The 22,495-nt window shown below is 40.9% G+C and overlaps 1 protein-coding gene across 3 annotated transcripts in view; it reads right to left on the bottom strand.

Annotated features, from left to right (window-relative positions):
- Positions 1-1,184: 1,184 nt before the first annotated feature.
- FBXL17 (F-box and leucine rich repeat protein 17) overlaps positions 1,185-22,495 on the bottom strand; it is a 510,677-nt gene continuing 489,366 nt past the window's right edge. For all 3 annotated transcript variants that reach the window (XM_078066952.1, XM_078066951.1, XM_078066950.1), the window contains one exon: positions 1,185-4,092. In XM_078066952.1, coding sequence (XP_077923078.1) covers positions 3,952-4,092 — 141 coding nt within the window. In that variant the 3' untranslated portion in view covers positions 1,185-3,951. The remainder of the gene's footprint in view (positions 4,093-22,495) is intronic.

Here is a 22,495-nt window from a genome sequence, read left to right as displayed (position 1 = left end):
TGGCTATTGTGGACATTGCTGCTATAAACATCGGGGTAGACGTACCCCTTTGGATCCCTACATTTGTATCTTTGGGGTAAATACCCAGTACTGCAATTGCTGGATCGTATGGTAGCTCTATTTTCAACTTTTTGAAGAACCTCCATACTGTTTTCTAGAGTGGCTGCACCAGCTTGCATTCCCACCAACAATGATGTAATGTATGGTGATTAACATAACATAATAATAAAAATAAATAAATAAAAATAAAGAAAAAAGAATACACTGGGAAAACAAACAAAAATATTTTACTGAAAAGTTTTAGATGTTACATAGCAGAAAATCTTTCAGGATCTTCATTCTAGCATACAGACAGAAATAGAAGTTCTGCATTTAAATTTCTACTTGCTGAAAGAATTTCGGGCAAGACTTTTCTAGTGGAAATGATCTTTCCTACAAGTCTAGTCTCTTTAGTAGTCGATGAAGAGTTTCTGGTTAGCCCTTATTTTTCTGTCGAGGCTTTTTCTACCCCCTGCCCCTACAGAACACATACTCTTCTGCTTGACTTGGTTGCCTCAAATACCCTGAACTTGCCTAGCTGTCTCATTCCCTCATGACTTTGCATATATTTTTCCATCTTCCAGGTTGCTCTCCCTTCCTTCCCCACAGTAAGTTTGGCAAATTCCTGCTACTCCTTCAACCCTCATTAAAAGTACCTCTTCTGTGAAGCTCTTCTTTCCCAAAGCTGCCACTGTGTCCTATGTGTTCTAACTATGCCCATTATTACAGCTATTGTACTGCACTGCTATCGCTAGTTTTCAAGAATGTCTCTTTGCTAGGCTATAGGAAACTTGAGGATAGGAATGAGTTTTATTTATCTTTAAATGACCAGTGCCCGGTACATGTTTTTTACTCAATACATTTATTTATTTGCTTTTGAAAAAATGAATAAATGGCTAAGCAGATGAATGAGTCTTTAGGGAATGGGATTTTAAACAAACCCCTTGTTTAAGGTTTTAATCTATCTCAGTAATCACTGGCCAAATTAGAACGTCCTAAACCCAGGCTTGTTTATTATTCTGGTTAGTCAAACCTACATAAAGTCAGTAGTGAAACACACAAGGACATGGACCATGCATGCATCACACCCAACCAGCATCAGGGAGGCCATTTATTGTCTCTAAAATAAAACAAAAGACACAGTGTTTTGTTTCTCTTTTATTGCAACCCATTGCAAGGTCAAAAGATTCACGGAAATATAGAAACTACAAACTGGGTGAATTTCCTTTATCCACTCAAAAAGACATTAAAGACAAAGGACCAGAATTTTTCACTACAGCAATATATTTCATAGTCTTTAGTCTGAAAATACTGTTGACATTTTGGAGAGGATAAAAAGCCCTGCATTAAACGTGTTCACATATATTTATGACATTCTAAGCAAAACAAGAAATTCTATATTGCCCAGAAATCATTTTAAGCCTCATTTCAAAGCATCTAATGAGAACACATTCAACAACCATCACAGGATCACTCAGGTGATGCTTTTTTTTTTTTTTTTTTCTGGTTGTTTTTTGAGATTAATGCTTTGAGGCTGGATACGATATTTCTACAGATTTCTACAAATATACCAAAGCAGTTTTCCAGGTTATGTTGCATCAGGCTTTCTGGATTAGTCAACATCTTAAAGAATAAGTGCAAGTCCCCCACCCCACCCCACCCCCAAGCTAAAGCATGTTATAGTGCTGTATTTTAGATTCGAAAAATGCAACATTTAAAAAAAAATCAATTATACACTTCTGAAACCGTTTGACAACCAAACTGTAACACTCTAAAGATTATTACAACTTTGAACTGAAATGGCACCATCCATATCATCAATGGCTCTCCCTTCTTTTGTCTTTTTTAACTATTTAAAATATAGTGTGACATATATAAAAATTAAACTTTTGTTTATTCACTCAAGTTACTATTACTATACACACTGTCATAAATTAGTTTTGGATTAAAAACCAGTTAAAATATTTTTCAGTGGTGGGGAAATGAATATGAAAACGATACCACTTGATGTGCAAGAAGAACTTTTTTATTAATAATAAAGTTTTTTTTCCTTACACAAATTTTATTCCGTTCAAATTAAATTAGTAACCTATTTAGTGATGGAAAAAATACCCTTGGTGCTTACTAACTAGATTTTCTTAACTGATTGGGATTAAAAGCAAAAAACATGCCACATCAGAAACATGTTGACATGATCAAAGGAAACAGTGTTTACAAAAAAGGAGTCATTATAAATAAGTGAATGGTATTTGAATGTAAAGCTATATTTTGTTTCTTACAGCTAGTATCATTTTAGCTATATTGGGACTTACCGAAAGTGAAACTCAAACCTTAGTATATCTGCTAAAGACCAAAAAAACAGTTATGTCCACATTGGGGAAGAATAAATAGCAAACTCACAAGGCAGGGTTTTGTATCTAGCTCTACTGTGAGAGATAATCACTCTTTAGCTTAAAAAGGCTCCCTGCTGTCTTGATTATAAATCTAGACACAGGAAAGTTTACTTGAGCCTGAGTCCCTACTATGAATTAATTGTAAAGATGTGTGAAATCAAAACATATATTCATTTACTGATAGATATGTCTTAACTGAAAGCTGGCAATCTTTAAACAAAGAAATGCTTATTTCTGACGAGTGTAAACAGAATCTTAATGAAAATATTTTCTAATTTTTCCTCTTAACTCATACATTAACCAGCAATAGAACTTTGTAATAGCACAAGAACTATTCAAAAATAACATGCATATATCCAAAACACCTGTTCTAAAGCCCAAAGCAAAGCAAAAAAAAAAAAAAAGATAAATCAATAGAAAGATTGTCTACTTATATCTCACTCATTAATCTTCTATTCATGTGACTACCTCCAAATCTCAGGAATATACTTTCATAATTACCAAAATTAACAAAAATAATTAAATGATCTGTAGGGTTTGTTGTTGTTGTTTTTTTTTTAATAACTGCTTACTATTAATTACACTGGTGCCTTTAATGTGGATAATGCTAAGGTTAGCTCCAAATATCATTAAAATATACCTGGACCAGTTACTACCCATGAAATAAAAGCTAATACAATGTTAACATAAAACTTAACTAAAATATTCAGGACTCAACAGAACACATTTACAGAATAATGAATAATTAACTTTTGTGAGCTGGCCAGGGGAGTTCAGGTTGTTGCCTCCATATAAAAACTTCACAGAAGGCTTTATTTCCTTTAGTCCCTACCTCACCTACAGATAGCAAGTCAGCCCTCTGTGGATAGACTGAGGCGGAGCCACCGTGGATGACATGTTCCCTCAGTGACCTGGAGGGAGGCCCCTCTGTCAGAAAACAATCTAGAAAGAAACTGCCCTGGAGTTTGTGCACACATGCACGTGTACACGTATAGGAGGGGGTGTGAGAACCTGGATGTGTGTATGTGCCTGAAATTTTGCAAAGTACCGGTTTCCTGGTTTCTAATTAGTGCAACATCACTTCTGGTCTGGTCATCATCAGGAGAAGTGCACAATTCTATCCCATCAAAAGAGAAGGCACATGCCTTTCTGTCAGGGCATCTTCAAGAGGCAATAATTAGAAGCTCAAAATAATAGACCAAAGTTTTTTGGTTTTACAGTAAAATCTTTTTTTTCTTTAGAGAAACAAGCCTTTGAACTTAAAAACTAAAGGGTCTGTGGCTTTCAAAATCTTTAATTTTTAAGGAAAAAAAACCCAAACCAACCCCAGCTCACCTGGGAACAAATAGCAGTTGCGCTTAGGCTATGCAGTATGCAAACAAGACACAAATATACACACTGGGGGACACCCGTAGACATGGAACAGTTAAAACCTTTCCAAGGGATCACCCACCCCAAATCTCCAGGTCCTCTCCGCGCTGCTGAATGCCCCGAGGGGCCGTACGCATGAGCAGGAGTGTTAGGAGGAGGCGGCAGACATGTTGGGGGTCCAGCCCATCTGATAGGCTCTCTCCAAGGTCCTCTTGCAGTCCTGCAGCACGGTGCTGAAGGTGATGTGGGGGTACTGCTGCACCAGCTGCTCCACCGTGACTTCGCTGACCTGCAACCACAGAAGAGCCGCCGTCACGCAGGGACCACTGAAACCACGAGCTGCCCACGTTCTCTGGAGTGCTTATGGTGGCACTAGGAACCCTCGCCGCGTTCCTTCTCAGCAGCGTGAGAAAGCCTTTTATAAGACACGTGTTCCTTTTTGTCTGACCTTCCTGATTTCCCAAGTACTGGCGTTCACCCTTGGGGATTTTTCAAAAAGACGTATATATCATATCAAGAAATCAAATGTGTTTTCTAGAAGCATAAACGATAGTGGCTTACTGAGATCTTAACAATGCCCATTGAAAAGCTAGTGCTTGGGAGAAGAGGCAGCAGTAAGACAGCATTCTTATGTACATTTGACTTCATCATCGACCTGACAGCTTTTTTAGGACAAAACTGTAGATTGGTAGGGAAGATCCACAGGATTCTAGGTAGAAGTGTTGGGGGAAATGTTTATTTTTCTTTCCTTTAAATGTTAAGGTATTGCAAACTTCCAGTCCCTTTGTGGAAAGGGCTGAAATGTGAGGAATCAATAATTAAAACATACATGGCTGGCAGGTCAGGGATGGCCCCGACAGACCTTAACCATCAAAGATACCACCTTGATTCTTGATTAGACAAGGCAATCAGACAGGCCTAATTAAAACTAACACCTTTACAATTGCTGTGCTGTGAAGGGATTAATTTGTCAATTATTTTTAAGCTGACTGCAGTTCATATCACAGAAGTAGACAGCTTCCTTCATCCTTTAGATAAATAAATGATTAACCTAAGAACCACAACTTTTAGGTAGCTTTATTTAAAATCTTTATTGAACACTTGGGCATTTTCAAATACATCAATATTCCATTTATACTGAGTAAGCTGGTCTGAAAGAAGGTGCTTATGATACACAATTTTGTGCTCCCTCTCCATGTCTGTTCATTATAGAAAAATATCAGGACCACCAGGAAAAACCTGAAACAACATCAAACCCTTGCTGTTTGCTTTGAAAGCCTGTTTAGAAGTATGATGACCATGACATTCAGTCATCTGCACTTTTCTGAAATAACATGATGTTTTCTGGGTGATTTGGAAAACTATGTTATATATAATCTTTTTTTAAATAGGGAATTGATATTTCAACATTGCATTGATGATACTTAATCTGTCAGAATACGTCTCTATTCAAGACTTGCTTGTATTTAAATCAACTTTCATTCCAAATTCAACCAAACCATGTAGTTAATTCTTTTTTGTGATATAGATACAGTGTATAACATTGTTTTCAAAAACAAGAAGAAAATAATCTTAAATAAAAAGGAAAAACTGATACATAAATTAGAGTTGAGAATATGAACTGAGGGCCCTAAGAGGATTTTTAAGCAATATTTTTAATTTTTTAATTTAAATTTACGCTCTAAGTCTTGCTTGAGTTGAGGCAGCTTATAACAGTACACTTAGAAGGTCATACACCATCTAGCCCTGCCTATCTCTCTAGCATATTGTTGATACTCCAGTCACCTGACTTAATTTCAGATCATCAAACTGTCCAAGTTTCTTCTGGCCTCAGGGTCTCTGCACATGCTATTCTCTTTCCTGGAATACTTTTTAATCCAGTTTCCCCTAAAAAACCCCTTTGTTATGCCCACTTCCTAGTCATTCTTGAGTTCTTAGCTTCAATGTCATTCCCCAGGAAACTTTAATCACTGCCTGCCCTATCCTTGCTCCCCTCCCCAAGCTAGGTAAGGCTTCCAGGTTATTTATTCTTTTAACATTGCCCACTTTGCCTTCCTAGCACTTATAAAGTTAGTTTATAATTGCTTCATTTAATGTCTGTTTCTCCTGCTCCAATGTACAATCCACAAAAGCCAAGATCATTTTTGTATCCCTAAGTCAGGCCTTGTGATTAGTGAATGAACGATAAAATAAATACCAAATGGCGAATAAAAAATAGAAACTCAAAGCAAGGCAAAGCCATACACTCAAATACTAATCACAAAGACCAATGATTCACTGGGGAATTCCTATTTGGCTCAGGAATTCCCTCCTTCAGGAAGTCTTCCCTAAGCAATCCTGTCTCCCAGAGCCGTTGGGTTAGGTATCCCCTTCCCTGTGCACCTGTGGCGGTCACCCTGCATGGTTTTTCTTTTACTTAAGTGCTCTCACGTTGCAATCATCTCTTTACCTGCCTTTGCCTTCCATGTGAACAGAAGCCGGGGACCAGGGGACTGCCTTCTACCTTTAAGGCTATCAAGCTGTGCACAACATAGAGAAGAAACATGGCAACTGTGGTTCATACCATGGACTTCAGAGTCAACCAGAAACAGGTTAGAACCCTGGTTTCACTTTATTTCTTCAAGACTTAGTTTCCTCAACTGTATACACAGAATGAAAGTACTTAAGTCATAGGATTGTTATAAGGATTAAGTGTAATGATATGCTTAACACTGTGTCTGACTTAAAAAGGTCCCCAAATGGTAGCTCTTATTATTACAGCAGGCACTCAATAAATTCTCTATAGCGATGCTCAATATTGTTCAATTTCTGAGATATTTCAGAAATGAGCTCTGATAACATTAATTGTAATGTTCAAAGTAAAATAATCATAGGGCAAGAAGTAACCTTTAAAACATACTTCATATACAAGCAGAGTCTATTATATCTTATTGTTCTCTAGGGGAGAGTCTAGAACTTTCCTTAATAAAACAGTGCAGGTTGTAAATATCTACTTTTGGAAAATCCTCCCTTTTCTTTACCTGATGTTTCCCATTCTGCTGTTAGGTTACCTTCCTCCCTCCTGCCATCAACAAACCCATAAGGATGCAGGTCTCACTAAGAAAGAACTGAAGTCACTTGATCAGAGAGGACACCCAGAAAATCTACATTGCATTGCAAGAGAAGAAAGTGTGGTCCAAACCACTTGGTATCCAAGGAACAACTACCTGAAAAGAGATGACAAAAGAATGGAGAAGATAAGACACTTAAACCCACCCTGAAGATGGGGCCTGCCTTCTGTGCTGCATCTTTTCTAATCTCCACATGGGCCTGTATGAAGTCCTATACCTAGGGCTGACAGGCAATTTGTTTTGGAGATTCAATTTTTAAAAACAGAAAATATCTCTATGTGATAACTTTTACAGGAAGAGAGATACAATTCACCTTAAGCAAACTTGATATTTGAAGATAAATTTATGAAGTACATCAATGAGGGGATAATTGTTCACTTGGTAAAGTCTTTCATGGTCAGGTTAATTTATTTTCTCAGCTCTCCCAACGTCTTCTATATGTCCTTTGATTTACCAAAATTCAATTTACCTATTTCTGTTGCATTAAGTAAGGTCTACCTGTAGCTGAGAATATAGAGTATATTAGCTCTCTGGCTTTCACAGGTTCTGAGCAAGAATGACAGTAACTTGGCTTCATATGGCTGTATGAAAAACAGAACAAGTAATCCTCTGAGGGTATAATATGTCTTCTAAGCAATCTTTTTGCTAACTGCGCTCTGTAAATTCTAGAAAACAAAGCAGAGGGGAAAATGCAAATATTCCATTTTAGAGCTTTGCTGGGTAGAAGCTATTCAGGGGAAATACATGTGTTCCCACTAGGGAAGGTTCTATCTTTTACTTATAGTGTCTCCTGGCGATATGGTGTGACAAATTTTATACTAAAGTTATTTTCATTTACTCCTCAGAAGTACAAATTATGCTCACCTCTTTGTATAGAACCTATAAGCACTTTGGTGCCTTAGAGAAAGAGTTCGGTGTTAGACACCAGGAGGGTCCAAATCATTTTAAGTCGTTACGCCTACATACACATTTCTGCAGACATTTTGTCATGCACAACCCCACTCGCTAGAATGAAAAGAACCATTCTCTGTTCCAACTCATAAAATGTGTGTAATATAAGAAAGGAACATAGATGAATTTTTTTAAATTTCCCCATGATCCCTGGTTTTCTGTATTCAATTTCTTTTCCTCTTGCTGAAAACTATCAATGGCAACTCCTATATTACACAGGAGATTTGAAAAATGCAGGCTATCTTCCTTAAGAAATATGCAGTGGTGTCATTTGAAGAAATTACTGTGATTAAAGGGAAAAAAGTGTGTACCACAGGTTTTTTTTTTTAAATATAAGAAAAATTGGATTTTATGGTTCTCTCCAAAGACTGCATAATCATAATTTACATTTTCAAAATTATTACAACTCTTTTCAAGGTAGTAGCAATTTGTCTGGTATTTTAATCTATTTTGAGTTAACATCTATTAGCACTTTTTGAAACTGTGAGGTAAATTGCTATGCTAATTAAGGTAAATCACACCATAGTTTCATTCTATTGCTGCTGCTACTATGGAAGGGTGAGGAGAGAACCTTCCGAGCTTCTGAGGTTCAGCTGAGCTAATTTATCTAGACCATAGCACCGCTGTTTCACCTCCTCATCAAAACCTTCCCCAGAACGTTCCAGCTAAGTGTAAGCCCAAGCCTGAAGTATCTCCCCAATGATAACTATGGTTCAGAAAATACTATTTCTGATAAAATTTGCCAAAGAAACCATTTATATTACGTGATTCTTATTTCCTCTTTGCCTTATGTTTTAAAATAGGACTTGTTTCTTATGAGGGAGGAAATATTTGACACCTGAGTATATTAAAATCACACTTAGGAATACACTTATGAATATAACAAACCACTTAAAATCACTTTTTTAAAAATTACTTTTTTCTAAATGGAGAAATTTTCCCTGCAGAAAGTGACCACTACTGAAAATACCAATACCATGTATTGCGTTATTGCTAGACTGTAAGTTCCTTGACAGCAAAGAGTATTTGAGTCATCCCTTTGTTTTCAGTCCTATGCACGCTCCCCACTGTATTCTTGCCCCATTAGATTATGAGCTCAAGAGACAGGAGTTTCTGCTGGTTTTGTTCACGGCCAAATCCCTAGCACCTACAGAATGTCTAGCCCCTAGTAATGACTCAATAAATATTTGCTGGCTCAATTACTGTAGGAGTCATTCATGAATAGGTACTGAGTAAACACAGAAGCACCGATTAGTACTGCGCCAGATAAGCTCACCTTGTTCCCAGACCGTTTCAGCTACGGTGGTAGCAGTCTCTAAAGTCTTGATATTATGGCGGCTCCAAACTCCTTTTGTCCTTTGAAGCTCATACCCAAGGTGATCTTTTTGCTACTCTCCTCTCCGTCTGACATCACTGGGTATGTCTTTCCAGATACACCTTCCCTGGGGTTTCCAACAACTTTGCACAGGAGACCAAAGTAGCTCATGATGGTGCTTCAGCCATTTTTCTTGGGTCATGCTGCTGTCAAGCAGTACTCAGGAAATGCCCAAACTATGCTTCAGTTAAATGATGGCAGCCTTCCTTACTGGAGATCGGGGTTACTACACTGGCTGGATAACACCAAGAAAGATGTTTGTGGTCACTAGATATGAGCCAGTTTCCAAAACTTCGCAAAAACCCACATGGTTCAGAAGATTTAATGCTTCTGCCTACAGCATCAGCACCCTGCTCAGCGTGGTGGACCCGGGAGGGGTCCACAGAAGACTCTGAAATTTTGTGACATTTAAGGTCCGTTCTCATGTCACAGTTATCTGGTGGCAGAAGGTGAACTGTGGGCAGATCTCCTGACTCAGGACAATACTACCTCCTATAATTTCTTGGGCTTCAGCTATTCTACCTGCTTCACTGCTACCTGGGGGCAAATGGCAGTCCGAGGAGCTTTTTGTTGGTGGTGGTTTTGTCATCACAGTGGTGTTTGGCATTTGTTGTTGTTCCAGATAGCATGATAGTAATACTGTGACTCCTGGTACAGTCCCAGACAAGGAAAAATTCTCCAACACAAACTGTCCTATGCTCCCCGCTGAGAAACACTGTACTCATCAGATTTAGGCACTCATGTGGAGGGGATAAGTCAAACACATTTCTTCTCTTTACCATGGTTTACTTTGACAAAATACTTGAAATAATTTGGTAATTTTTCATCCTAATGACCAACAGAAGCAAATCAAAAGCATGTCCCCATTCCAGTATGGAGGGAATGGGAAAAATATTCAATGAGCATCTGCTATTTTCCAGTCATACAAGCATTAATATTCCTTATTACAGATGAACTGTGGCTCAGAAAGAACTGGTATTTCACACCGGGTCATGCAGCTGGTAAATGGGAGCCAGGATCTGAATCCATTAACTCCTAAACACAAATGTTCTCTGCCCTGTGCCATGCTGGCCCCGCACACAGGTAACAGCGAGGAGCAGGAAGTGCCCGACTGGGGCCTACCCAATCACCTGCCCCAGTAAAATGTTCACCGACATGCACTTTCCATCTACATGGCGAAAAATGATTTCAATTTACATATAAATACATTTCAAAGTCCTTTACAATTTCTCCAAAATGGCTGTTCTGTGGGAATGTAAATTCTAATGGATCTCACTTGGCTTGGGGAATATTCTGTTGTGGAGCTGTGGTTGCAGGAGACTTTGAAACGTGACAGAGACATGAGGACTCTGCGGGAGTAACGAGGGACCTCCCGGCAGGGCACACTGCCCCATGACATACACAGGCATTGCTTTCTCTCTAGTCTCCGGCCCATCAAAACACTTTTGTGTGTCCCAGAGGTACAATGACCAACATGACAGATATGGTCCCTGTCCTCTGGGGGCAGGGAAAATGGACAATTACACCAGCCACAGCAAAGCTTGAGAAGTGCTTTCTAGGGGAAGCCTGGGTTGCTGTGGACAGAGGCACCCAGCCTTCTCCAGGAGGGTGGGAAAAGGCTTTCCAGAAGAAGTAATATTTAATTGAACTTCTGAAGGACAAGGAGGCATCGGCCTGTGTACATATGCGTTAAATACACACATATTATTCAGGGAAGAAGGGAAACCCATTCGTGAGCCAGAATAAAACACGAATGTGTCCCTTACTCCGTAAGCTTTGTAAGGCGATGTTTCTCCAGCTCATCTAGCAAACTCAAGGGTATAACTGAAGGAGCTCTCACTTCACAAAGCTCTGTTTTGAGGAGAGGAGGCGAAGCAAACAGACCCCTCTATCTGAGGTGGGGAGTGGGGAGAGTAAGGAACCCACAGTACACTGTGAAGGTGCTGCAAATAGCACACTCAACTCCTCTCTCCTAATTCAGGGCTCTTGCCCTCACGCTGGTCTGTCACTCTTCACAGACTCCCTGGGCAATGTCACTCAGTGCTAACAGCCCCAGAGGCTGACTCCTGGCGGCCCAGAGGCAGAGTGTTGCCTGTCGGGCAATCCGCCTCCGGAATCTGCTTCTCTCTGAGTGTCTTGGCTCTCTGGGAAACTGTACTGGTTACCTGTGGAACCTGGCACTCACAAGGTGTAGCAAAAGTCATTGTGGACAATGCATATTCAAATAAGGCCCAAATGCTCTTTAAGCAAGTGCCCACTGGCCCCAAGATGGGCACATAGCAAAATGGATAAAATGAGGGTAATATGAATCCTAGTAATACGTCAAATTGGCATGTAAATGAGATGAGTCATCTAAGTGCAGTTTAAAATCTCTCAAATAGGATACTAAGAAAAGAATAAAACAGCAGATGATACACTGATTTTCCCGGGACCCTGCACAGCCAACACCATGCACCAGGCTCTCTTCGGCGAGTCTATTTCCTTCACTTTGCAGCAGGACTTCTCACGTCCCTGCTTGGGTGACATGCCATGTCCTGCCGGTGCTGCCCTACGTTAGAACACGGAGGTCCAGGACACCAAAACTCCGGAGCGACTTTTACACTCTCTCACCTCACCTTTCTCTTCAGCAGCAAGGCTAAGCTTCCCAGAAGTCTGGAGGAGGATGCAGCAGTAAGGCACGAACACACTGTGGGCAGAGCCCACAATGAAGAGAAAGGGTCTTCCCCAGACTGGTGAGGGCTGTGAAAAGGATTCTAGGTGTGAGCCAAAGCACCTGCTCTTTGTCTCTACTGTACAGGCAACTCCACATTCTTTTCCTTCCCTCCGCCTCTCTCAGTCAAACCAATGAATGTCCTTCTCCACGAACTCCACAGTAACTCACACATAACAAACGTCTGATATGTGTTTATTGAAGTGGGATGAGTTCAACTGTGTCTGCAACCAAGAACACAAATGAGAATACAGTGGATCTCAGCCCAACTGCTCACCAGAATCACCTGGGGATCTTTTAAAAATCCTGATGCTCGGGGCACCTGGGTGGCTCAGTCGTTAAGCGTCTGCCTTCGGCTCAGGTCATGATCCCCGGGTCCTGGGATCGAGTCCCGCATTGGGCTCCCTGCTCCGCAGGAAGCCTGCTTCTCCCTCTCCCACTCCCCCTGCTTGTGTTCCCTCTCTCGCTGTGTCTCTCTCTATCAAATAAATAAATAAAAATCTTAAAAAAAAAAAGTCCTGATGCTCAGGTCATATCCCAGACTGACTGTATCTGAATCTTGGGGCACTGGGACCCAGGCACCAGTATTTTTTAAAGCCCTCCCCCCCCCACCAGGAGATTCCTGTGCAGCTCAGGTTGAGACCTACTGGTCTAAAGGTTTCAACTGAAGAGCTTGTAGAGGGCACAGGTGATTTCTGCTCTTGGGAATCTGAAGGCAAGGTCTGAAATAAGATTATTTAAAGATAACAAGTATGCACTTGCCTCCCATATTGCCCTCTACATTAAACTGAGTCAGGGCTTCTGGAGAAAAGAAACTGCTGCTCCTACAGCTTATTAGCCCATCTTTTTACAAATACTCATCACTACATGAAACACAAGGTACGTTTTTTGAATGTGGTAAAAACAGACTGGTTTCCTCTCCTTCAGCATCAGTATTGGAACTCTAGTTGGGCACAGCCAAAGGAGGCCACCTCCTGACCTTCCCAATAGCTAATGGAAGGGAAGATTCCCTTAAACCCAGGTGTCACATGGATGTATGTAGTGCTTCCTCAAGGGACCACCCATGAGGTGGAACGATGGAGCACACATGACTAAGTATTTAATATAATTTTAAGAAGAAAAACTGATTATCTTATTGGAGACTAAAGGCCACCTGCTAAATATGGGAGTCAGTTGATTGATTATAGGCCACCCACAATGCACTTCGCTTCATGTATGAACCTCATACTACTGGCCTGAGGCCTTTATGGATGTATTTTTTTTTTATATAGAGAGGCAAGAAATATTACTCTTGGTGGCAAAAAACTCATCTAAAAGTCCCAAAGCTTAGAAAGAGACAGATACTGAGAATGCAATGAACCTGACAGAGGCAGGCTCATAAATTCAGTCAACTTTGTCAAATGCAGTCATTCCATTTCAGAATCTGCAATGATTGGAAGTGCTATGGTCTGTCAATATCACAACAGGCCTGGCTTCATGCTGTCTCTTTTTCATGAAATGTGGGTTGCCTGTTAACACTAGCATTGCTTTCTATTCACTTGAATTAGCACAGTGAGAAAGCAGCAAAGAACCTGGGAGGATGAGGATCACAGAAACGCCTGCAGTGTTAAGTGAGAATCGGGGCTCGCCAACCTGAAGCCTCTAATTAGAGATTAGTGTCACAGGACTCCAACAACCAGACTGTCAGAGAGAGAAATTAGTGACATTTTCATTCCCTGTTCCAACAAGCAATCTTCCACCAAGAAGGATGTTTCAAGTCAAGTGTAAGCTCTATGTATAGCCTTGCGTGTTCCATTCCAAAGCCACAGACCACTGGCCATGGAATTGACCTATTGCACAAATCTATACATTTTTTGTATAGATTTGCATGTGCGGCGCAGATGAGAACCAAAGCAGACCTGTGTGGGACATCAAGGTGGAGAAAGCCACTTGGGGAGTCATCTGCGATGCTCTAAATGGTTCAGCAAAAGATTGACTATTTGAGAAACACTGGCCCTAATAAGATAATTAATGTAGTCAGTAACTGAGCAGTAAGTGCAATGTATTTATAGAACACATCTGGGTCTTTCTAAATTCAACTCTCAAAGTTAAGCTGAAAAACACAATCGAGAAAGAAGACTCTCAGAACTAAAAACGTCTTTTCTTTTATGCTTAATGGCTTTCTTGATTTCAGTTTTTATTTTCTTACATAAAGCCTAGGGCAGTGGTAATCACCAGTGGACACCTAACGAAAAAATATCCTTCTAAAAAGGCGGTTTCCATCAGGTAGAATTGATGGATTTGATCTGTTTCCTAAAACAAATTTATTACCAGCAAAAATTTATTCTGCATAAAAGTGATCTGTAAATCTGTGGATGAGAAAGCCTGAGGGGCGCCTGGGTGGCTCAGTCGTTAAGCGTCTGCCTTCAGCTCAGGTCGTGATCCCAGGGTCCTGGGATCGAGCCCCGCATCGGGCTCCCTGCTCAGTGGGAAGCCTGCTTCTCCCTCTCCCACTCGCCCTGCTTGTGTTCTCTCTCTTGCTGTCTCTCTCTGTGTCAAATAAATAAATAAAATCTTTAAAAAAAAAAGAACACCTGAAAACAAGTGATATTTTTGGTGTTCAGAAGAGAGACTGTCCATAAATCCGAGCACTCTGGGGTTAGGCTCTGAAGGAACTGGAGTCCAATCATACAGCAGATGCCTGGACTCTGTCCGTGACTATCAGGAACCCCAGGGGCTTTGGGCTACACTCACAACCCCCCAGCTATGGAAACTGGTATTAAATCCAAGGTATCAGCTTTTTTAGTCATTTATTTCCCTCTGTCCAGATACTTTTTTTAAAAATGATTTTATTTATTTATTTGACAGACAGAGAGAGAGCCAGAGAGCACAAGTGGGGGGAGCAGCAGAGGGAGAGGGAGAAGCAGGCTCTCCGCTGAGCAAGGACCCTGATGTGGGGCTCGATCCCAGGACCCTGGGATCACAACCTGAGCTGAAGGCAGACACCCAACTGACTGAGCCACCCAGGCACCCCTCCAGATACTTCTTATAATCTATAAAACTATTAGGAGAAAGTGGGATCTAATGTTTTTCAAACTTGCTTGTAGCTGTACAATACTTCTGCAAACCAAAATAATAAATAAACAAACCAAATAAGTAAACTAAATAAATGAAGCAATGAAAGTGGGGCTGCTCTGGTTGAAGTTAGGTGAGAGGACCAGGCCCCACTCTGTCATTCCCAGAGACTCCTCAGAACCTCCTCAGAACCCTGGAGCTATACAAAATGCTGATGAGAAACACAGTCCATCCATCCATCCTCCAATACACATTTGTTTAGTAACGGTAATGTACCAGCCACTGTGGCCGGGTCTGGCAACACAATCTAGAAGCAGAAATCCATGGATCTTACATTCTAATGAGGGGGAGGGGGATGGGGACGAGGAAGGTAAGCATTCACAGTCACAGCAAATAAGAGCTAATGTTTATTGCTTGCTTCGTGTAAGGAACTTTCCACACATTAACTCATTTAATCCTCTCTATAGTTTACGGGAGAGGTGTTATTTTTATTTCCACTTCACAGATGAGGGAAGCAGTCTGGGAGATGGAGATAGAAAAGCCAGGAGCATGGTGACGTTGAAGGCAAGAGAGAAGCATTCTCATGAAGGAGGACATGGTTACCACGGCGATGCAGCTGCTAGGAGATGAAGCAAACTGTGGACAGAGAAGTGGCCACTGGATGTGGTGACGAGGAAGTCACCGGTGACGCTGGAAAGAGCGGAATCAGTAGCATGGCGGAAAACAACCACAGAGGACCATGGCTGAAAGCAGATGTGGGAATCAAAGCAAGGTTCTTTATGCAGAAGAAATATACTTTGGGGTGCCATTTCTGACAACTAATTTGCAGTCCTACTGCATGTACTATAATTGCCTGCTTGCTTGTCTGTCTCCCCCAGGAGGCTGCGGGCTCCGTGGGGGTAGAGACGGTCTTATTCACTGTTTTTTCTGACCTGTCACCTATCACAGTGACTGGAACACAAGTAAGCAACTCAACGGATATCTCTTCAATAAATGGATAAAATAGATGATAAAAATTGGGACAGGGGAGGGAGTTTAGGTTTCTTCTTGAAAAACTACTTGCCAAACAAAATTTTCCCCTGCTGAATGGCTGGGCCTCGCGTGCAGGCTGAGCCGGTTCCTTCCCGAGGGGCTGTCGTCCCTCAGTCTCCTAAGCCACCGCAAGCTGTCCTTGCTTCTACTGTGAAGTCAGGTGCTTAGGAGTTCTGGGATCTAATCTGAGCCCTGTTAAGAAATTGCTGTTACCTTTTCTATTTACAAATTAGAAAAATAATATGATCCTGCAACCTAATTCTTTCATATAATTACTTAAGCCAAATCAAAGTTCCAAGGAGATTATTTACTGCAAAGCAACGACACTCCCGGGTGCCTTCAGGCAAACTCTAACATAACATTCTATTCACCCTACAGCATCTGGGGAACAGCAGACCCCCTCCTTTCTCCTTTCTAAAAAAAAATAAAATTTCACTATACATCCATCCCATAACAGAAGTGAACAAAACATAAGCAGTAGCTTACAGCACATTCCCTTAAATAAATGTTCTAGGGGAGATGTCGATTTTCCTGAAGAAGCAAACGAAACAAGTCCCAGCCTGGACATTGCATGCCATCTAACTTGGCAAGTCTTTACTCTGTTCACAGGAAAGGACTGCGACCTACTGGTCTCTGAATTTCTTCTTCCCTTACAAGTGTAATTGTTATTTAATGGGTTTTAAGTACGAAAAGAATAGATCCTATTTGTTCCTGAGAACTGCTAAGTCTCAGGGCCTTGTTTTCTTTGTAAGCTATTAGCATGTGAATTTATATTCATGGCTACAATCTTACGAACCAGGTAGTTCACGTCATGGTTAAACATCACATACAAGATTCCACAACAGATATGTATGTATGAATAAATAGTAGTAGTAGTAGTTGACATTACCGAGGGCTTACCGTGTATGTGATGTTGGGCTAAGCGCTCTGTTGCACTATCTCATTTAATCTCAGAACAACCCTATGGAGTAAATATATCGCGATTTTTCAGATGGTGAAACTGAGGCTTTTAGGGATTAAGCTGTCCAAAATCCCACAGACAGTAAAGCAAAGGAGGTAGAATTTGAAAACCCCGCAGTCTGACAGCAACATGCTGTGTTTCTTGGCTTAATACTTAAATACAGGGAAGGCCTCTCAGGTGAATAGGACTGGAAGAAGAGGAGACGGGAACGCTTGGCTACCGTGAGGTTGTGAGGTAACCTCTGAATTTCAGCTGATGTGTCTTTCTGTTTCAATTACCAAGAATAATCAGGAGAGGGTTGTAGAAATGTGTTTTAAAGCGTTCCTATGCGAAAATCACCTGGACAAACTGTTTTATCAGCAAAAGGAACAAGATGCTGATTCTTCAAGTGAAGGACTGAGGTTCAGATTTTCGAGCCCCAGCCACGCTCTCTAACCATTTTTCACCTTCCCTCTTCCTCTGAGCACACGACGGTGCGCTACCCGGTACGTAACCGGGTAATGGTCACGTCGCCTGGGCCCGGGACAGCACAATCGAATACAGTCAACACCACTCCTGCCTTATTAGGACAGAATGTTTTGTTTTGTTCTGTTTTTCACTTTATTTTCTTTGATAAGGCATAAATTCTCAATTTTCAATTTTGGCTACGGGCAATCTGGAAACAGCTGTGCATGCATTGCAGGGGAGTGGGGAGTCCCTGCAGGTACACACTCGGTTTCATGCCTGAATTGCTACCAAAACAGTCCTGGACACAGCGCCCCACAAATTATTTTTCCTTTAAACTGATTTTTCCAGTTAGTTCTGTATATTAGTTACAGAGTCCTATATTATTTTCCCCATAGGGCTTTCCTGCTCCTGATTCCTAAACAAGCTGATAAAAACTCCATTTTCTCCACAGAAATATTTAGGTGGTTGAGGCTTTCTCTTACCATAATTACTTCCTGAAAAATGCAGTGGTCAATTTTTCCCTGAATATTTTTACATTAAACTGGGCACACAAAAGTTGGCCCTTGATATTTTAAGGTTGTAAAGTAGATTTCTGGCTTTAAAGAGATGACTGGTTTCTATTACTTGCTTTCCGTGTTGGCTTCTCATTGATTTGATTAAATCTCTCTACCATTTAAATGAGGAACTCTGTGTGAACACAAGAATTTCTTCTGACCTGAAGAAATCATTTCTTATTGAAAGAAATCATCTATTTCACTCCTCAACTAAGTACTTCAGGAACTGGAGCAGGTGAGGAGAAAGGTCTCGGCAATGGCGGTTTGATGAGAAATGAATTAATTCGATTATTTCCATGGTGTGGATCAATAACAGTCAGCCTCACAGAAGCCCCTGGCCTGAAGGCAGCTGGATAATCAATAGGATCACACAGAGGCTTCTCCTCCCCCGGCAGCCTCTCTGATCTTTTCTGGGCGGACTCTTCACGCCTGTGTAATTCTAATTTATGTCAACTAGAAATCAAAGAAATTCCAAGAGGCTTTGGTCATAGGACATTGGGGTGGACCTTTCAAAATCTATTTATGTCTATTCCTTAAGTAATGTGGCCCCCACGACCCTCCTGGCGCCTCTAGAGGCCAAAGAGAAGGAGCCTCCCCACAGAAACTACCTGCTCCAGGCTGAGGCAGAGGAACGGCGTGAGGTAAATCGAGGTATACTTTCTCCTTCCTGTCTACAACTCTGCAGGGACATAAGAACAAATAAGCATTTTAAGCAAAATGCTTTGCCAAGAGTGGCTCCCTCAGTAACGCTCTTTAATGATACCCCAGACGCTGGCATTTTCAAATCAAATGAACAGTGTATAAAATTAGTTCTGCATGAAGTTAAAAAAAAGAGAGAGAGAGTGAAAGGGAGCTTTTAAAAGCTCCAGCATTTCTCCATCCAACTGCTTTTCACAAGGATTTGGCATTTGAGAATTGCTACATTTATGATGTTATTCGCTGCTCATAATTCAGGCCCTCTGTCTCCAAACTTCTGTATTAACACACACTGCAGAGGTTCCCACCACGACATTTTATCACCAAGGTTTTCCACACCAGCCAGGCTGCCTCTGGCGAGGTCTAGTTTCTCAGCCAGCGCCATGCCACTGGGCTGCCTCCCTTCTCATCAACCCTGTTACCCCAAACATTTTCCATTAACCTTGAACACTGTATTTCCATTTGCCCTACAGCTTTCCCATGATTTTTTTGGTCCTTTTCAGTTTTGTTCTCCATCCAAACTGCCTTGTAAGAAATGAGGAAAATATCATATTATTAGAAGAAACAGATCTATATGGAATCTAGAGTTCTATAGAATATTCTATTCTGAAGTTGTGAAAATGATTTCTATGACCAAAGCCAACGACTGTCTATAATCGTGGAAAGCAGAGTAAACATATCGCTCTTATTAAGAGTCCCATTGATTATACAAGCGGTTTTAACTAAATCACCAAATAAATGCGTGTTAAGTTGATAGGTGATTTCGGGTCAACTCTAATTCCCAAGGTCAAGTAAGCCTTTGAACAGTCTTTAAGAATATAAGTTCACCCCAATTCATGAAAGCCGTCTCACACAGCGTTTTCTTCTCTTCGTTCTTACAATGCACTAAAGTTTAGGAGATTAAGTAGCGTCGGTTTTAAAACTCAAAGTAATGCCTCTAACATGCTTATCCATCCAGCAATCAGAACAGCTACTCAAACACGGGCTTCTTAATGCACTTCCTAATTTTACAAGTGCTCAGGGACTGCTGCGTTTGAGGAATGGCTGGAGGACTCCTCCCTAGGAGACACCAGTGTTGCAGCCAAACACATTCACTGCAGTTTAGTTTAGACATTGTCTCACAATCTAAGCATACGTTGCTTTCATTGCAAAGAATACATTTAATGTTTCTCATCTGTTCTTTGTTTACCAAATGAGAGAGAGAAAGAAGAGGGAGACAGAGGAAAACACCTTTTCCTACAACAAATGCATTTTGTTATTTTTGCAATTCCTCAAAAGCCCACGTGAGGAAAAAAAGCTCAAGCTTGGTAAAATATAGCTTCCAAATTAAATATAACTGGCCCCAAATGAAACTGGCTGCATGTGAAAGAAAATATTACTAGCCTTCAATATGTCACAGAACCACAGGATCACAGAACTCAAGCCCTGGGACACACAGACGTCACAAACCCCATCTCTCCCCAGAGCAGGATCCCAGCGACAACATTCCTGACAAGGGGGTTAATTGTGTAGACCATCAAGGTCTCTTGCCTCTCCTTTGGCTCCAGTTGGTATGCAGAAAGGGGAGGAAATCAAATTGGCGCATTATAATAGGTTAGCAAATTTGGTTAAGGTACAGAGAGAAGGCTGATAGACCCAAACTAGTTTTGGTCTGCAATTATTGGTTGGCACAGATGATCACATTGGGATAGATAATGGGGTCTTCGTCTCCATATCCTGGTCATGATTTCTCTGGGTTTTCTATTTCTCTTCTTATTTTTCTCCATCATTATTACTTTCTTTTTGTTTCCCTGCCTATTTGAATTGTCTTATCTTCAACTCAGCCTTTTCTTCCACTGCAAATCTTTCTTCATCCCTATGCCCAGGTTTGTAAGTTGATTTGAAATACAGAGTGTCCCATGGAGGTATTAGTTTTCCTTTGTCGAATGTGTAGAAAATGTAATTATTGACATCTTAGTATAGAAAATAATAATCTTAATTTTAAATTTAACAGAGGAAAAAGTAAAAGGACAATGTCTTCTCCAATCTCAGTTTATATTTTCTCTCTTTAATTTCTTTTCAAAATTGGATAGCAGGCAGTACAATTTTTTTCTCATTTGGAAATTTCAAATATCAAAACACAGGTTAATGTGACATTGATGATAATAATCAGTAGCACTCAGTATTTTATATACAACAAACATGATTATTCTAAGAGCGTGGTATATTTAAATGCTCACAACAACTCTATAAGATAGGTACTCTTATTATTCCCATTTTACAAATGAGGAAACAGAGGCACTGAGTAAGCAACTGCCCAAGATGACACTATGGAGAGCAGAGTCCAGATTTGAACTCTGGCCTCTAAGTCCGTGACCTATCAACTATTTTAACCTCTTTGCTACTCGAGTCTTTCTGAGTCTTGATAAAAATTTAAAATCTGGAGACAGATTGCATAACACAAATTTTGAAAGCTGAGTAGCTACTTAATCTAGATTTCCATCCAACTAAATCAACAAACAGGCTATTATGTGCAAGGCTTTCCTTGCACTTTGTGGGTGGTTTGGAAGCTTCTTCTGTCCTCTCAGAACCTCTCATGTCTGGCGCTGAGCTGCCGTAAGCCTAAGGACGCCAGGCAGCAAGGCTGGACCCAGCATCCCCCGGGCCAGCCCGCACGGCAGCAGGCTAAGGTCAGGCAGCGTGGTGCGAGAGCCAGCAGCTCTCAGAGCAGCTCACTGGTTGGAGAAAGGATTCAGAGGCCGCCTGAGCAAAGGACTAACACTCTCTCAGGGATACCGCTAATCAGAACAGCCTCCCCATCTCATTTTGGAGTAATGTGCATTTGGCTAGAAAAGGATCCATTCCTTAACTTAAAATTCGCAAAATGCTGGTCAGCAAGTATGTCTGGAATAATCTCCTGTACTAACTGGAACATAAACTTCTACAATTCATCTCTGAAGGTGGAGCTGACCTCAACAAATCTAAAGAGTGTGGACTAGAAATACGGTAATTTCCAAGAATGCTTGTGGATACACAGATATATTTTGAATGCATACATTTTGGTGTCCTTGGTTAGGAGTACTCAGGTAGCAGTTTCTTCTGGCAGACACTGAGCAAAGCTGTTGTCATTGTTTCACGTTTCTAGAATACTCTGTCTACTGTAGACTCTTTAACTTGTTTTAAAAAGAAATCTTCTTTTTTAAAAGATTTTAAGTAATCTCTACACCCAACATGGGGCTCGAACTCCTGACCCCAAGATCAAGAGTCACATGCTCCATTGAATGAGCCAGCCAGGAGGCCCTAAAAGAAGTCATTTTAAGGTGACAGGTGTTAGTAGCAGCATCAGGTTAGTTAGTAGTGAAATTTGAGGGAGACTTGCAACCCCTGGGTCTCAGTGCTGTTGCTTAGTAACAGTCAGTCAGCTTTTGAGGCTGGGCTGAGAATATACAGTAAATTCTCTCTAAACATAACTAGCTGGCAAAGGCCTAGTATAAGTTGGGATTTTAAAGCATTTGGAGACAGGAACTAGGTCAATTAACAAAAATGACATTGCACACAAAGGATTTGGGCCATTCTCCTATTTGCCCCCAAATATGCTACGTTTAGAAAAATGCATGTCCTTGGAGAGACATATATATTTAGTTTCACTCTCTTTTGCTAGATTTGTCCCTAAGCACCATTTGCAAAAGTAGCACACATGTATAAATTATTTTAAGATGCTGGCAAGTTCTGAGCAAGTATCTGAGGTTGATCTTTCCCAAGAAAGCAGTCCCTGTGCCCGGAGACTGCATCCAGGATGTGCCACAAGCACTGGACCCAGACT

The sequence above is a fragment of the Halichoerus grypus genome, chromosome 2 (assembly GCF_964656455.1).
Source record: "Halichoerus grypus chromosome 2, mHalGry1.hap1.1, whole genome shotgun sequence".
Classification (NCBI taxonomy): domain Eukaryota; kingdom Metazoa; phylum Chordata; class Mammalia; order Carnivora; family Phocidae; genus Halichoerus; species Halichoerus grypus.
Note: the sequence above shows the minus strand (reverse complement) of the source record. Positions and strands in the feature narration are given on the sequence as shown.